This window comes from Mytilus trossulus, chromosome 8 (assembly GCF_036588685.1).
Source record: "Mytilus trossulus isolate FHL-02 chromosome 8, PNRI_Mtr1.1.1.hap1, whole genome shotgun sequence".
NCBI lineage: Eukaryota > Metazoa > Mollusca > Bivalvia > Mytilida > Mytilidae > Mytilus > Mytilus trossulus.
In genome coordinates this window covers 12,992,597-13,011,010 of record NC_086380.1, presented here as the reverse complement: position 1 = coordinate 13,011,010, position 18,414 = coordinate 12,992,597, and the positions used below count along the sequence as shown (strand labels likewise).

At 31.7% G+C, this 18,414-nt stretch overlaps 1 protein-coding gene and 1 pseudogene across 1 annotated transcript; one reads left to right on the top strand and one right to left on the bottom strand.

Moving 5' to 3' along the window:
- The window catches only part of LOC134727354 (polypeptide N-acetylgalactosaminyltransferase 1-like), a 69,785-nt pseudogene that overhangs the window by 18,349 nt on the left and 33,022 nt on the right, over positions 1-18,414 (bottom strand).
- LOC134728313 (uncharacterized) lies at positions 3,119-5,458 on the top strand. The gene is made up of 4 exons (XM_063592885.1): positions 3,119-3,301; positions 3,634-3,734; positions 4,394-4,480; positions 4,938-5,458. The coding sequence occupies exons 1-4, from the start codon at positions 3,130-3,132 to the stop codon at positions 5,253-5,255; spliced, it is 678 nt and encodes a 225-aa protein (XP_063448955.1). The 5' UTR covers positions 3,119-3,129; the 3' UTR covers positions 5,256-5,458.

Genomic DNA, 18,414 nt, shown 5'->3' with positions numbered 1-18,414 from the left:
ATTGAGAACGATCCGCATTGCCTGATTGATGGGATACGGTGTGTGTTAATTTATTGTTCCGGTGTACAAAGCTTTTAGCCTTGAGTTGAAAATACTTCATGACATGATTTACTTTGAAAAATTCCACACAACAATGTGACTCATTTATACATCATCAACACAGACAATTTCTCACTGCTATCTTATCCCAGCCTATCAACCCACGTCAAAATGGGCGGATCTTCTTTCAAGGTTTATAACATGTGTAAACCTAAAAATTCTTCAGCCACCCGATGTGAGCTCAACAAAGGCACGTAGCTAAGAGAATCACCCAATGTGAACTCAAAAATGGCACGTCGTTTTAATAGAAATGCTAAAAAGCAAAAATTCCGATTCTACAATAAAAAAGAACGGAATAAATACAATATGCAGCAAAGAACTGCACATGCCAAAAAGCATGTAATTAATCTATCGAAACGCAGATTATCAAATCAGGAATATATCCTGTTGGCGAAAGGCTTGAAATTTATACCAACGCCATCAAGCAAAAATGCAAAAATGTCTATACTAAAAGACTACAATGAATTTGCTAGAAAATTACGATGTAGGTATATGTTCAGTCAAGAAAAAACTGACCTTCATCCATTTCGTAACAATACAGGATATAAACCTGCCTCTACGTGCCATACGTTGGAAAATTATATAGAGTTAACCAAGCTTGAATTGTCTTTTCTACCAATAGAAAGAAATGTAAAAAACAATCTTACTAAGGGCGAAAGAATAGCGCTAAGCAATTTGAAAAATGATGAAACAATAGTAATAAAAAAGGCAGATAAAAATTCAAATTGTGTTATTTTAGACAGGCTAGACTATATAACAGAAGTCACAAGACAACTAAATACTCAACATTACTGCCAATTAGATTCATTTAACATGGCAGAACTGAAAATCCAAGTCATTGAGTATGTTAAATCATTATACGATCAAGGCATAATCGACAAAATATCATTTAGATTTTTAACAAATGGTCAAAAATTAAGAGATGCACGATTAGGGAGAATTTATATTCTTCCAAAAATTCACCGCCTTGAAATAGAGACGTTTAAACAAATACAACAAGATGGATTAAATGAATTAAATATAATTCCACCTGGCAGACCAATTATATCACAGTGTGGTTCTGTAACTGAACTTATAGGTCATTACGTTGACTATTTTCTTATACCAATAGTTCAAAATCAGTCCACATATATAAAAGATACTACATCGTTCATTAATATCATTGAGAAATTAAAACCTATGGCAAACAGCCTGTTAGTTTCGTATGATATAACACAGATGTTTACAAATCTACCTCAAGAAGCATTATTGCGTGCAGTTGAACGAGCATATGACAGTTTTGACAAATCGAACTTCAAGGTCAATGCTCCGCCAGTCAATGTATTAATACATTTGTTGAGAATCATTTTAGAAAACAATGTATTTGAATTTGATGGGAAAATTTACAAACAAATAATAGGTACGGCAATTGGTGCAGTTCCGTCACCGGAAATCTGTGACATTCTTATGTTTGAAATAATGAATGAAATTATTTCTGCATTTCAATATAAAGACAAAATATTCTATCATGGCAGATATAGAGACGATGGATTCATAATATATGATGGAACATCAGATGAAATTACAGATTTTTTTCGTCTAGCAAATGATTATAACCCCTTATTAAAGTTCACCTATGAAATCAAAAACGATAAAATGTCGTTCTTGGATGTTGATGTAATTAAAGGTCAAAGATTTACAACATATGGCATTCTTGACCTCGAAATACATTTTAAAGAAACAAATTCTTATCTGTTTCTGCACAGAAATAGCTGTCACTCACAGCATGTATTCAGAGGATTTATTAAAGGTGAAGCAATACGGCAAATTAGAAATACAAGTGACCATAACAAATTAATAAACAATCTAACTAATTTCAAAGTGAAATTATTAGATAGGGGTTATGATAACGTGGAAATAGATGATAGTATTACTGATGCTTTAGCAATTGACCGTACTGATTTATTACAACAAAACAAATCTAAAGAGAAGCAAAGTATTCCGTTAGTTTTAATAACTAAATATAATCCATATATACGTAAAATAAAGAAACGTATAATGAAACACTGACAGTTATTACAGTTCGATGAAGACTGTGCACAAATATTCAATGCAGCACCAATAGTTGCGTATAGCAAACATAAAAGTATTGGAGATATGCTTAGTAGATCAAAGTTAAAGACTTTAACATTAAATTGACAGTTGGACCCCTGATGATGGTAGATCTGTCATAATAACTAGATATAAAGAAGAAGAATAAAAATATAAATATATCAATATAAATATGAATAATTTTCATATTTGATTATATTCAAATAATGCATCTTAAATTGACCATCCCAAGCTTAACTACCGAAACACGAAATTGATATTTGTGTCGGGTCCTATCAGCAATATGGGATGCGTGGTTGCATGGGTGTTTTATTATAACAAAAAGTTGGTTTGTTCAGAAAAAAAGAGGAAAATTGGTCAGTGAATAATATTCGATATTTTTTTGTATTTTTAAGGTACTAAATCACCATCCGTAAAGAACAAACAGAAGAAAACAATTGAAAAAACAGGTATTTAATTCTTATTAAATTAATTTTGTTTTTAAATTGAATGACATAATATTTAAATCATAATACACCTTATCGCAATTTCTCCGCCATTACAAGACATCGTAAACAAAGGTTCCCATACAATATTGACGTCACAACAAAAAACATTTGCTGTCACATTGGAAAAGTGATTGTTAAATGATTTCAATAGTACCTGTGTCAAAAAACATTACTTGGTGCTCGATCGGATTACAAAATGTGTGCTCAAAACACTAAGTCTAGCACTTTGGTTGTTGATATATGATTATGAGTGCGATTATTCTGCTCGAAAATGTTATGATTGTAAGAACTGGAGCGTCAGCAGAAAAGAACGTCGTTTTCTATGCAAGAATAAACCGCCATGTTTATCCACATCCATTCTTATAAAAGTCGACGTTATTTGCCAAAAGGGTTTATCACTCAAACCTTTGTTTTTTTTTGTGCAAATTATCAAGAAAGTAATAGGTTTAACATGAACCCTGACAGAAAAGTGAAACATGATTGTTTAAACTTTTGGAGTAGGAGATTTTTAAAGATTATTGCTTACCTTGTTTTTTTCATAACTATTCTACAATTTGAATTCATAGGAGTAAAAGGTAGTTCTAAAGGAAAGAGCAGAAAAGATAAGTTGCCTCAGATGTCGGGTAAGCCTTACAATATGACTACACTATGAAATCTTCATTTGTTACTTAAGTTTGATATTTTGTTTTGAGTTTGATATTTTGACATTACAAGTATCGTAGAGTCACAGTTAAGGAAAGGAATATACAGTATGATGCGGGGTTAAACTATTTTTCTGGCGCCAAACCCTCCCCTAACCTTAGACAGTAATGAACAGTTCAGTATAAAAACAAGCTTAATTCTTTAGTGTTTGTGTATGTTCTACAAGTAAGTTAACACAACCTGATATTTTCATTTTTAATGGACAATCAAATACTTTTAGGTAAAGAAATTATATTGTTTCTTGTGATTTTAGAAATTGAATTAATGGATGGTATTGAACCTTTACCAGAGCAGACAGAGGTAGAAGTTGGAAATAAAGATGACTTTAGCGATGCCAGCCCAACTCGACCTCGAGTAAGCAATTACATTCTTTTTATACATAAAACTGCAATTACATGTTCGTACAAAATAAAGTACAAATCACTACAAACATCAATATAACATTTTGTTTTGTGTTATTAAAATTTGCTGTTACAAAATGTTAGAAATTATAAAAAAAAAATTAAGGGATGTATCTCCCTCATGCAGAGCTCTGATGCCTTTCACGATTTGGCTATACTTTTTGGACCTTTTGGATTATAGCTTTTCACCTTTTATATAGGCTTTGGGTTTAAAATATTTTGGCCACGAGCATCACTGAAGAGACATGTATTGTCGAAATTTGCATCCAGTGCAGGACAATTGGTACAGTTAATGTTAGTGTACTGTAATAATTTCAATTTGTATTAACGAAGCGACAGCTTACACAAAAGAGCGATTAGATCATAAACCATGGTGTTTTGACATAAATCAGACACACTTGCCTGTGTTAGATCCCTTTAATAGTTATTGAATGTACTAAAGCCAGACACCGCTACGGTTATGAATGTCACACATATAATGACCAACACTGACCAGCTAAAACAGTTTTCATGTCAACTGTACATGTTTCGATAATAACTTATTTTTAATCTTATATGCAGATACTTATTGGTTATCTATAAATATGTAATAGGAATGTTATATTGTTTTAGATGTCAAGCTATGAACAAATGAGGATGGACAGTATAGAGAAAAACAGAAAATTTCTGAGTGGCTTGGCATTTCACCATATACCTCAGGTTTGTAAACATCAATAAATTGTCGTTTGAAAACTACCGAAAATCAGTGCTAGGAATTGTATTAAACTTGTTTTGCGGTGAGAATGTTAAGCTAGCACCGTGGTAAAGGTCTTAATGTATCTTTGAATTTGGAAACAAGTGCGTATATTTCCTTGGTTTCCAAGATTTAGCTCTAAACAGCATGGCAAACATATCCAAAAAAAAACCGTTCAAAATTGAAATTGCAACCCTTTGGTTAAAAAGTATGCAAATAGTTATTAGATTTTGTCATTTTGTCATGAACAGTTTTATTTTATAAAACTAATTTGTTATCATTAATTTAAACCATCCCTTATGTATATATAAAGCACCAGTTTGAATTCCGAAGAGGGAAGAACAAAACATTTTCATCTAACATTGTTGGACTGATGTTTAGACGATTTATATAATCATCTCATATATCTATCCATATTTTCAGGAGTCATGCACGTCTGAATATATTGTTCAAGGTATATGGGTAATCGTGGCGTTTGAGCAGACCTGGTATCCCGGATTGGTCAAACACATTGACAAGGAGAAGGACAGTATAACAATAACGTTCATGCATCCGAGTGGCAAAAACAAGTTTAAATGGCCGGTTAAAGAAGACAGAATAGACGTTGAGAGGAAGTTTGTAATTTTTGTCTGTTTACCTCCTTGTGCCTGCCCGGAAGGAGAAAACATGTATGTTCTACCTGGAACTGACTATATAAAAAATATATATATTGCATTTCAGAACAAGTATTTTACTCAATAGATGGGGAGCTGCTCTGTTAAATATTAAGTACTAAATGTTGGCCCCATTGCTGTCAATTCTATCTCATTAAATGGCGTTTTTAATACACCATTATGGAAAAAAACTGGCGTTGTCTAATTTGAGATCGATATCTACACGTGATTATTACGAAATAAAAACGACATGCTTAAACTCCTTTATAAGACAGTCATTAGAACCGAGGACGGGAGACCTAAAACAATAAATTGAACTGATACATTTTGTTTTTTAAAATGTTATTGTTTATTTTGATATATATGTAATTTTTGTCAAAGCTCATGTTGATGATTTTTATGGCAATAAAAGTATTTGATTTGATAAGATTAATTTATGTATCCACCAATGATCAAATCAGAATCAGGTTAATAAAACATGTGGTTTCTGTCAACTAACACATTTTTATTGAAATGACAGTTTAATTTGTATTCATGGTATTTTCTTAGTGATGCAAATGCTAATTCCAACATCATTTTGATGTGTTTCTCTGTCTTTGATGCAAGAGTGTATTCCGTAAGCAACTAACATTTTGCATTTACAGCTCATGAATTAGAAAAAAACAAAATATGCCTTATTATTATAAAATTTTCACAAATGCAACCGTTAATGAAATCATGTTTTGATAAATAAAATGTCAAGAAACTGTCAGAAATTCTCCAATTTTATAGTTTCAAATTGTTGGCCTTCAAAGAGCTATTACATGTACATGTGTACCGCCAATACGAACTATTACAATATAGAGGAAAAAATACGGTATATGATATTAAAAAGAAGATGTGGTTTGAATGCCAATGAGACAACTCTCCAAAAGAGAACAAAATGACACAGAAATTAACAACTATATGTCACCGTACGGCCTTCAGCAATTAGCAAAGCCAATACCACATAGTCAGCTATAAAAGGCTCCGAAATGACAATGTAAAACAATTCAAACGAGAAAACTAACAGCCTTATTTATATGAAAAAAATGAACTAAAACAACTAGTATGTAACATATAAACAAACGTCAACCACTGAAATACAGACTCTTGATTTGGGACAGTCACATAAATACATAATCTGACGGGGTTAAACATGTTAGCGTAATCCAACCCCCTTTTTACCTGGGACAGTGGTAAACAGTACAACATAAGAACGAACCATTAAAATCAGTTGATAAACGCTTAACTCATAAGATGGACAAAATACAAATGAGCATTTATAAAAAGCGTTTTCATTAACCAAATGAGACCTGTATTTTTTCTGACAGATCGATTAATCGATAACTTTACTAATTGACCCTATTTTCTTGGTTGCTGCCTCCTTAAAGCCAAAAAACAAAATAATAACATTCACCATCTATATTTATAACTGTAATCTAAATCTTAGTTATATATTCGTTCCCGTAAAGACGTTGCATTGATTTGAATTATTACATTAATTACCTAAAAATCTATACACTACGTAGATACAATTTGTTTATATTTATTTTTCACATCTCTTAAATGATAATTAAGGTTTGCATGCAGTTGTATTCCGAAAATTTGAGATATCCTTTAAATATTGAAGCGGCAGTGATGTAAGAGGTGTCGAATATGAATTAAAATTGAGTACACTATATAATAAAATGTTCTTATCCAAATGATGTGGTTTTATTGCCAATTAGACAAATCTACAAGCGATCAAATGCTACAGCAGCTAACAACTATAACATTAAAACGCATAAAAACGTTAAAACACGCTGCACTTATTTACACCTGTCCTAAGCCAGGACAATATTGTTCGGTGGTTGTCGTTTGTTCGTTAGTGGGGGGTGGGGGGGGGGTGGAAGATACCAAAGTCACAGTCAAACTAACAGATTGAAAATAAACTGACAACACCATGGCAAAAATATAACGACAAATAGACAAATAATAGTACAGAACACACAACGTATATAGAAAACTTAAGACAAAGCAACACGAACCCCACTAAAAACAGGGGTGATCTCAGGTACTCCGGAAGGGTAAGAAGATCCTGCTCCACATGTGACACCCGTTGTTGCTTATGTTATTACAAATCTGGTAAATAGTATAATTTGATAGGTCACATTCGTAAAAGTGCTTTCGTTCTTTATATAAATAAGACCGTTTGTTTTCCGATTGGAATTATTTTAGGCTAGTTGTTTTTCTGGCTCTTTAAAGCTTGCTGTTCGGTGTGAGCCTTGGCTCCGTGTTGAAGGCTATACTTTGACCTAGTGCTTTTAATGGAGAGTTTTCTCAATGTCACTCATTCTGTACGTCATCTTCTTATATCTACAATAATGTCTAATGTCTATCTACATACGACCTTCAACTATGAGTAAAGCTCGTACAGCATAGTCTGTTATTAAAGGACCCAAAATGACAAATGATGAACAATACAAACTTCTCCTCTGAAAGTGCTGGGCCAAATAAAACAAAACTTGGCCCTAATCAGCCTAAAACATGAATTCGATGACCCCGCCCATCCAACAAGATGACTAGAATGAGATATAACGAGTCCAGAACCAATCCTATATATACCAATACATATTCTTAGTATTTGACTTTATTTCATAATCTATTTTGTTCAATTCAATATTTTATCATAAATATTTGTTGTTTTTTAAGGTGTTTCGGTTAAGGTTTAACTACCAAGGCTTTTCCTCATCAGGTATCCCAAGCCTCTAACTAATAAAATAATCAGTTTCAAAGTAAAGTTCAAAGCATCCATACGCATAGAATTTAAAAATTCTGCATACCGGGATACGACACCTGGTAACTTTGTATTGATGTATTGTATTCTAAATTAAATCAGTTTATGATTTGATATAACTATTGTCTTTTTTGTTGTGATTTATCCTATAACTTGGTTTATCCTATAACTTGGAGGATGTAAGTAGATCCTTCAAGTTTTTGTGTCTTTTATATGCTATGATCGGAGGTTTTGGAAACATGGTTTTTGTGCTATCATTTTGTTCAATTAGGTGCCAATGTTTTTTAATTGCTTTATTTAGTCCATTGAAGGAAGGATTAAATTTGGTGGCTAAAACTAATGGAGGCATTGCTCTTTTGTTTTTAAGCTTGTACCTTAGACAATCTTTTCTTTCCTTATGAAGTGCATTTGTTATAATGGGGTTGATATCTTTTTCCGAGTATCCCCTTTGGAGAAGTTTTGTTTTAAAAGTTTCAATTTCTTTTAGTGTATCTTTTTTGTTATTTGATGATCTCATAAAACGCAATATTTCCGCAGTAATAAATCCATTGAACACCGATGATGGGTGAGCTGACGTTCGTTCAAGATACTGAAAGTTATCAGTAGGTTTACGGTATAGTTTTACGTCTAATATATTATGATTAAGGAATCTGTTTCCTTTAAAAATTGTGACGTCAAGGAATTGAATGCTAGATTGTGATATTTCATGCGTAAATTTTATCAACGGGTGTATATTATTAGCAATGTTAAATAATTCAGTAAGATTATCTTGACTAGAATTAAAAAGAATGAATCCATCATCTCTGTATATAGATAACAGTGCTAAGTTATCTTTAAAAGGAAATATATCAAGAATATTCGTTATAATCTCGAACATTCTTAAATCAGCCAGGGATGGGCTCATTGGGGCTCCCATTGGGATTCCACATGTCTGTCTGAATATCAAGTTATTAAATTCAAATTCATTATTGCATAGAATGAATTGAAGTATTCGTAAGAAGTCCTTTTTTGGTGGTAGAGGTATTTCATGTTTATTACGACATATTTTGTACCATGCTCTGTCAACTGCTTGCAGTATTTCATCGTGAGTTAAGGAATTGTACATACTAGTAATATCAAAAGTGCACATAATTATGTCATCCGGTGCCCTTATTTGTTCTATTTTGTTGATAAATGAGGTCGTGTCCTGTGTATAAGTCCATAATTGGCTAACTACCGGTTTTAGGAAGTGGTCTATAAATTGACCAATTTTTTCAATTGGACTATTGCATAATGATACAATTGGTCTCCCAGGAATATCTATATTTTTAAGGAAATCTTTGTTAGTTTTGATTTTTTCTCTATCTTCATGGTTAATTTTGTGAATTTTTGGCAACATATAGAGTCGTCCCACTCGTATATTGGCATTATTGGCTAGGTATTTATATGTTATATCGTCGATATATTCTTTCTTGTGTAGTTGTTTGATCATTTTTTGAATAGTTTCGGATATTTTGTTCGTATTAAATTCATGAATTTGCTCATAGCATATACTGTTGTTCAGGAAATTCAGTGTTTGTTTAATATATAGATTTTTATCCAGAACAACAGTAGATGAATTTTTGTCAGCTTTCTTAATAATTATATTATTATTTGAACGTAAGGTTTTGAGTGCCGCTCTCTCATGTTTAGAAAGATTATTTCTAACTTTGTTTATTTTAAGTCTGCATATTTCCATCTTTGTGGCAAATAGATAATTTTCTATTGTGTTGTTTGCTAAAGAGGGTTTAAATCCCGATTTGATTCTAAAAGGATGATTGGTGTCCGCATTAGTTTTATCACTAAAGTGATATTTGCATCGCATTTTTCTACCTAGTTCGTCAAAATCTCGTAAGAGATTTTGTTTAATGTATTTTACATCTGGACTGGGAATAAATTTTAATCCCTTTGCAAGAACTAATATTTCATAGTTTGTGAGATTCTCACGTGAAAACACTTCTATATAGTTTAAAGCTTTTTTTACATTTTCATGAAAGTTTTTTGTGCGTTTAAGATGGCCTTTGTTATTATTATGTATACGGAGTTTACTTTTGTATTTTATTAATCGTTTTTTCTTATCCCTTTTTCTGAGAGATCTTTTTCTATTACTCATAGTAATTTATTTGTATAAAAAAATTTTTTTGTGACAAAACTATTTTGTTTGTTTGTATAATTATTCCAACTCTAATTGAGAGATGAAATGAATATATTTGAAATTCAACTCTATTTGAGAGATGAAATGTATTTTATTAATTCTACTCTATTTGAGAGATGAATTGATTTGTATTTTGTTTAAATCTATTTCAAAAATTATACATTGTATATGTAAACTCTGTTGAAGTGTTCGTTCACTTCTGCGGCAATCAATGTGTACTGCAAATATACACCAAGAATTACCACGTGCATACATTAGTCTAAGACTTAGATTCTGATTGGATATTCCAATGTTCCCACGTCACTCGTAACAAGCAACAAAGTTCGTCATTTGTATTCTCAATCTGATTGGTTGTTCCGTAATTAGTGTAGATCAGTTACTACGTCATCGAGCCATCTAACTCTGGTCATATGTGTGTATTTTATTAGATAATGATTTAACACTTAATTGTTATTAAACTAGTAAGATAAAATATAATGCTAATTAAATTCCTTTATATAAATAAGTAATGCTTTACACAATACTATTAAATTACGATATTAATATTATCATTCTAAAAATAAATAGAGGTAATTATGAGACAGATATAATCTATTCATGTAAAGATAAGGGTTGTTGATGAAATTGCACTGTTTGCCCTTGCGTAGTCATGTGTATAATTTATTGATAACAATCCTGCTACGTGTGTATGATACCTGTAAAGTTATGTGATTTTATTTGAAGATGTTGTAGATAATCCATATACGAACGAACTATAATTTATAGAATATTTGTACCTAGATAGTACGATTATAATGCTCATTGCTAAAACCATATGAAATAAAATGATAGCAATTATAAGTATAATTTCTTAAGCGATCTTTTAAGTAATAGCTGTCAATTGATGAGTAGCAATTAAAGCAAACTAATTAAACTAAAATAATCAAAAGTTTCCTTGATTTAATAACTAATGAATATATATATATATGTGATAATTAATTCTAATCAATAAGATAAAACTACAATATTCAAAGTAGTCAGACCTGTTTTAATAATCAAATAAAATATATCCGTTTATAGTTGAATAAAATTTGATATCCATCTTGTATTATAAAGACACTTTGTTTTGTCACTGTAAACACATAATTCCACTGAAATACGTAAGAATATTATTGTACTTGTCTTAGTAATAATTATTACGGAAATTTCTGCGGCCTCTTCCACGGTTCCCACGACCGTATCTGTTACCCAGAACATTCTTTAGGTCATCAATTTCCTTTTTCATCAAGTCCATTTCACTTACTGGTTTAGTTTTGTCAGTTTGTTGTTTAAGTACCTCAAGTTCTTGCTTAATCTTGTCAAGATCTGACAGTTCTTTTGGATCCTTGGTTGCACTTTGTCTATAATTATCGGCCCATTTATCCTTCAGGCTCCTCACTCTGTCGTTCAAACGGACAACGCTTGATCCGTTGGTTATTGCCGCTGATGTCTCTAGCCAGTATTTTTCAACTTCAGCTGTCAGGTTGTCAGCATATTCTTTAACTGCTTCCGTAAGGAATTCCCGGAAATTAGATTTAACATTACTGTTGAACTCCTGCACCTTCAATTTAAAGAAGGTGCTTGCGTCATCTGATCCGAATCTTGGTGAGAATGTCGCATTATTTATATTTGCGTAAACAGGTAAGGTGTCCCTATCGAACCTTCTAATGTCCCTAAGTAGGGTCAGTATTGGGTGCCTTTTAGCTAATGCACTGTCCATATTGTCAATACATTTGTCAATATTGATCCCATCCGTTATGGTACCACTGCTGCAGCTCTCATTTACTAACTGATCAAAGTTAAAGTTCATTGGTATGATTTTGATGTTACTCGGTATTTGCCCACACGGTATTTCATCTTTAATGCCTTCATTAATTGTGTCAGCAATGTCCGTATCCGATTCAGAATTGTTGTTCATCTTCTTTTTACCAAGACTTAATTTAGATTTGTGCATTTGTAGTTCGTTATCGAGGTTTGTGAAGAAATAAGTGTTTATAGCAATTTTATATGTTAAATTTTTAGAAAAGCTTTCCTAAAAATATTAATTTTCATTGGTTAATACTTAGATTGTAACTTTCAATGCCCCATTATTGGGGTTGGTCTAACTATTTTGATTTGAAGTAATGAAGATCGTTATAGTTATAAACAATACTATACATTTGTTACAATGTTCAGGTGGTCTGTCCCTACAGATAATCAAATTCGATGCGCTTCGTATTATTTTGTATGAAGTAAAGGTGTGATGCTATTAGAAACTGAATAATAGTTACCCATGTCGAATGTTAGTTTCCTGTGATAATGGTTGTAAGAATGATAAATTTGGATGTAAATTGTCTGTACGTAATGAATTTGAAGATTATATATTCCGAAACAAATTCCACAGACTTTAATAATGGCATATTTGTAAATACCTTGTTATACAATAATAGCATTTATTAATGCATTTATTTCATATAATGTTTTAAGAAATATGTACTAAATACATATATGGAGATTACGCATGTCCAGAGACAAGATAATACGAAGGTTTGGAACAACGTGATTGAGGCGGAGGCCTCGTATAAACTTGAATGAGATATAACGAGTCCAGAACCAATCCTATATATACCAATACATATTCTTAGTATTTGACTTTATTTCATAATCTATTTTGTTCAATTCAATATTTTATCATAAATATTTGTTGTTTTTTAAGGTGTTTCGGTTAAGGTTTAACTACCAAGGCTTTTCCTCATCAGGTATCCCAAGCCTCTAACTAATAAAATAATCAGTTTCAAAGTAAAGTTCAAAGCATCCATACGCATAGAATTTAAAAATTCTGCATACCGGGATACGACACCTGGTAACTTTGTATTGATGTATTGTATTCTAAATTAAATCAGTTTATGATTTGATATAACTATTGTCTTTTTTGTTGTGATTTATCCTATAACTTGGTTTATCCTATAACTTGGAGGATGTAAGTAGATCCTTCAAGTTTTTGTGTCTTTTATATGCTATGATCGGAGGTTTTGGAAACATGGTTTTTGTGCTATCATTTTGTTCAATTAGGTGCCAATGTTTTTTAATTGCTTTATTTAGTCCATTGAAGGAAGGATTAAATTTGGTGGCTAAAACTAATGGAGGCATTGCTCTTTTGTTTTTAAGCTTGTACCTTAGACAATCTTTTCTTTCCTTATGAAGTGCATTTGTTATAATGGGGTTGATATCTTTTTCCGAGTATCCCCTTTGGAGAAGTTTTGTTTTAAAAGTTTCAATTTCTTTTAGTGTATCTTTTTTGTTATTTGATGATCTCATAAAACGCAATATTTCCGCAGTAATAAATCCATTGAACACCGATGATGGGTGAGCTGACGTTCGTTCAAGATACTGAAAGTTATCAGTAGGTTTACGGTATAGTTTTACGTCTAATATATTATGATTAAGGAATCTGTTTCCTTTAAAAATTGTGACGTCAAGGAATTGAATGCTAGATTGTGATATTTCATGCGTAAATTTTATCAACGGGTGTATATTATTAGCAATGTTAAATAATTCAGTAAGATTATCTTGACTAGAATTAAAAAGAATGAATCCATCATCTCTGTATATAGATAACAGTGCTAAGTTATCTTTAAAAGGAAATATATCAAGAATATTCGTTATAATCTCGAACATTCTTAAATCAGCCAGGGATGGGCTCATTGGGGCTCCCATTGGGATTCCACATGTCTGTCTGAATATCAAGTTATTAAATTCAAATTCATTATTGCATAGAATGAATTGAAGTATTCGTAAGAAGTCCTTTTTTGGTGGTAGAGGTATTTCATGTTTATTACGACATATTTTGTACCATGCTCTGTCAACTGCTTGCAGTATTTCATCGTGAGTTAAGGAATTGTACATACTAGTAATATCAAAAGTGCACATAATTATGTCATCCGGTGCCCTTATTTGTTCTATTTTGTTGATAAATGAGGTCGTGTCCTGTGTATAAGTCCATAATTGGCTAACTACCGGTTTTAGGAAGTGGTCTATAAATTGACCAATTTTTTCAATTGGACTATTGCATAATGATACAATTGGTCTCCCAGGAATATCTATATTTTTAAGGAAATCTTTGTTAGTTTTGATTTTTTCTCTATCTTCATGGTTAATTTTGTGAATTTTTGGCAACATATAGAGTCGTCCCACTCGTATATTGGCATTATTGGCTAGGTATTTATATGTTATATCGTCGATATATTCTTTCTTGTGTAGTTGTTTGATCATTTTTTGAATAGTTTCGGATATTTTGTTCGTATTAAATTCATGAATTTGCTCATAGCATATACTGTTGTTCAGGAAATTCAGTGTTTGTTTAATATATAGATTTTTATCCAGAACAACAGTAGATGAATTTTTGTCAGCTTTCTTAATAATTATATTATTATTTGAACGTAAGGTTTTGAGTGCCGCTCTCTCATGTTTAGAAAGATTATTTCTAACTTTGTTTATTTTAAGTCTGCATATTTCCATCTTTGTGGCAAATAGATAATTTTCTATTGTGTTGTTTGCTAAAGAGGGTTTAAATCCCGATTTGATTCTAAAAGGATGATTGGTGTCCGCATTAGTTTTATCACTAAAGTGATATTTGCATCGCATTTTTCTACCTAGTTCGTCAAAATCTCGTAAGAGATTTTGTTTAATGTATTTTACATCTGGACTGGGAATAAATTTTAATCCCTTTGCAAGAACTAATATTTCATAGTTTGTGAGATTCTCACGTGAAAACACTTCTATATAGTTTAAAGCTTTTTTTACATTTTCATGAAAGTTTTTTGTGCGTTTAAGATGGCCTTTGTTATTATTATGTATACGGAGTTTACTTTTGTATTTTATTAATCGTTTTTTCTTATCCCTTTTTCTGAGAGATCTTTTTCTATTACTCATAGTAATTTATTTGTATAAAAAAATTTTTTTGTGACAAAACTATTTTGTTTGTTTGTATAATTATTCCAACTCTAATTGAGAGATGAAATGAATATATTTGAAATTCAACTCTATTTGAGAGATGAAATGTATTTTATTAATTCTACTCTATTTGAGAGATGAATTGATTTGTATTTTGTTTAAATCTATTTCAAAAATTATACATTGTATATGTAAACTCTGTTGAAGTGTTCGTTCACTTCTGCGGCAATCAATGTGTACTGCAAATATACACCAAGAATTACCACGTGCATACATTAGTCTAAGACTTAGATTCTGATTGGATATTCCAATGTTCCCACGTCACTCGTAACAAGCAACAAAGTTCGTCATTTGTATTCTCAATCTGATTGGTTGTTCCGTAATTAGTGTAGATCAGTTACTACGTCATCGAGCCATCTAACTCTGGTCATATGTGTGTATTTTATTAGATAATGATTTAACACTTAATTGTTATTAAACTAGTAAGATAAAATATAATGCTAATTAAATTCCTTTATATAAATAAGTAATGCTTTACACAATACTATTAAATTACGATATTAATATTATCATTCTAAAAATAAATAGAGGTAATTATGAGACAGATATAATCTATTCATGTAAAGATAAGGGTTGTTGATGAAATTGCACTGTTTGCCCTTGCGTAGTCATGTGTATAATTTATTGATAACAATCCTGCTACGTGTGTATGATACCTGTAAAGTTATGTGATTTTATTTGAAGATGTTGTAGATAATCCATATACGAACGAACTATAATTTATAGAATATTTGTACCTAGATAGTACGATTATAATGCTCATTGCTAAAACCATATGAAATAAAATGATAGCAATTATAAGTATAATTTCTTAAGCGATCTTTTAAGTAATAGCTGTCAATTGATGAGTAGCAATTAAAGCAAACTAATTAAACTAAAATAATCAAAAGTTTCCTTGATTTAATAACTAATGAATATATATATATATGTGATAATTAATTCTAATCAATAAGATAAAACTACAATATTCAAAGTAGTCAGACCTGTTTTAATAATCAAATAAAATATATCCGTTTATAGTTGAATAAAATTTGATATCCATCTTGTATTATAAAGACACTTTGTTTTGTCACTGTAAACACATAATTCCACTGAAATACGTAAGAATATTATTGTACTTGTCTTAGTAATAATTATTACGGAAATTTCTGCGGCCTCTTCCACGGTTCCCACGACCGTATCTGTTACCCAGAACATTCTTTAGGTCATCAATTTCCTTTTTCATCAAGTCCATTTCACTTACTGGTTTAGTTTTGTCAGTTTGTTGTTTAAGTACCTCAAGTTCTTGCTTAATCTTGTCAAGATCTGACAGTTCTTTTGGATCCTTGGTTGCACTTTGTCTATAATTATCGGCCCATTTATCCTTCAGGCTCCTCACTCTGTCGTTCAAACGGACAACGCTTGATCCGTTGGTTATTGCCGCTGATGTCTCTAGCCAGTATTTTTCAACTTCAGCTGTCAGGTTGTCAGCATATTCTTTAACTGCTTCCGTAAGGAATTCCCGGAAATTAGATTTAACATTACTGTTGAACTCCTGCACCTTCAATTTAAAGAAGGTGCTTGCGTCATCTGATCCGAATCTTGGTGAGAATGTCGCATTATTTATATTTGCGTAAACAGGTAAGGTGTCCCTATCGAACCTTCTAATGTCCCTAAGTAGGGTCAGTATTGGGTGCCTTTTAGCTAATGCACTGTCCATATTGTCAATACATTTGTCAATATTGATCCCATCCGTTATGGTACCACTGCTGCAGCTCTCATTTACTAACTGATCAAAGTTAAAGTTCATTGGTATGATTTTGATGTTACTCGGTATTTGCCCACACGGTATTTCATCTTTAATGCCTTCATTAATTGTGTCAGCAATGTCCGTATCCGTTTGAATGAGATATAACGAGTCCAGAACCAATCCTATATATACCAATACATATTCTTAGTATTTGACTTTATTTCATAATCTATTTTGTTCAATTCAATATTTTATCATAAATATTTGTTGTTTTTTAAGGTGTTTCGGTTAAGGTTTAACTACCAAGGCTTTTCCTCATCAGGTATCCCAAGCCTCTAACTAATAAAATAATCAGTTTCAAAGTAAAGTTCAAAGCATCCATACGCATAGAATTTAAAAATTCTGCATACCGGGATACGACACCTGGTAACTTTGTATTGATGTATTGTATTCTAAATTAAATCAGTTTATGATTTGATATAACTATTGTCTTTTTTGTTGTGATTTATCCTATAACTTGGTTTATCCTATAACTTGGAGGATGTAAGTAGATCCTTCAAGTTTTTGTGTCTACCAGTGGTACCATAACGGATGGGATCAATATTGACAAATGTATTGACAATATGGACAGTGCATTAGCTAAAAGGCACCCAATACTGACCCTACTTAGGGACATTAGAAGGTTCGATAGGGACACCTTACCTGTTTACGCAAATATAAATAATGCGACATTCTCACCAAGATTCGGATCAGATGACGCAAGCACCTTCTTTAAATTGAAGGTGCAGGAGTTCAACAGTAATGTTAAATCTAATTTCCGGGAATTCCTTACGGAAGCAGTTAAAGAATATGCTGACAACCTGACAGCTGAAGTTGAAAAATACTGGCTAGAGACATCAGCGGCAATAACCAACGGATCAAGCGTTGTCCGTTTGAACGACAGAGTGAGGAGCCTGAAGGATAAATGGGCCGATAATTATAGACAAAGTGCAACCAAGGATCCAAAAGAACTGTCAGATCTTGACAAGATTAAGCAAGAACTTGAGGTACTTAAACAACAAACTGACAAAACTAAACCAGTAAGTGAAATGGACTTGATGAAAAAGGAAATTGATGACCTAAAGAATGTTCTGGGTAACAGATACGGTCGTGGGAACCGTGGAAGAGGCCGCAGAAATTTCCGTAATAATTATTACTAAGACAAGTACAATAATATTCTTACGTATTTCAGTGGAATTATGTGTTTACAGTGACAAAACAAAGTGTCTTTATAATACAAGATGGATATCAAATTTTATTCAACTATAAACGGATATATTTTATTTGATTATTAAAACAGGTCTGACTACTTTGAATATTGTAGTTTTATCTTATTGATTAGAATTAATTATCACATATATATATATATTCATTAGTTATTAAATCAAGGAAACTTTTGATTATTTTAGTTTAATTAGTTTGCTTTAATTGCTACTCATCAATTGACAGCTATTACTTAAAAGATCGCTTAAGAAATTATACTTATAATTGCTATCATT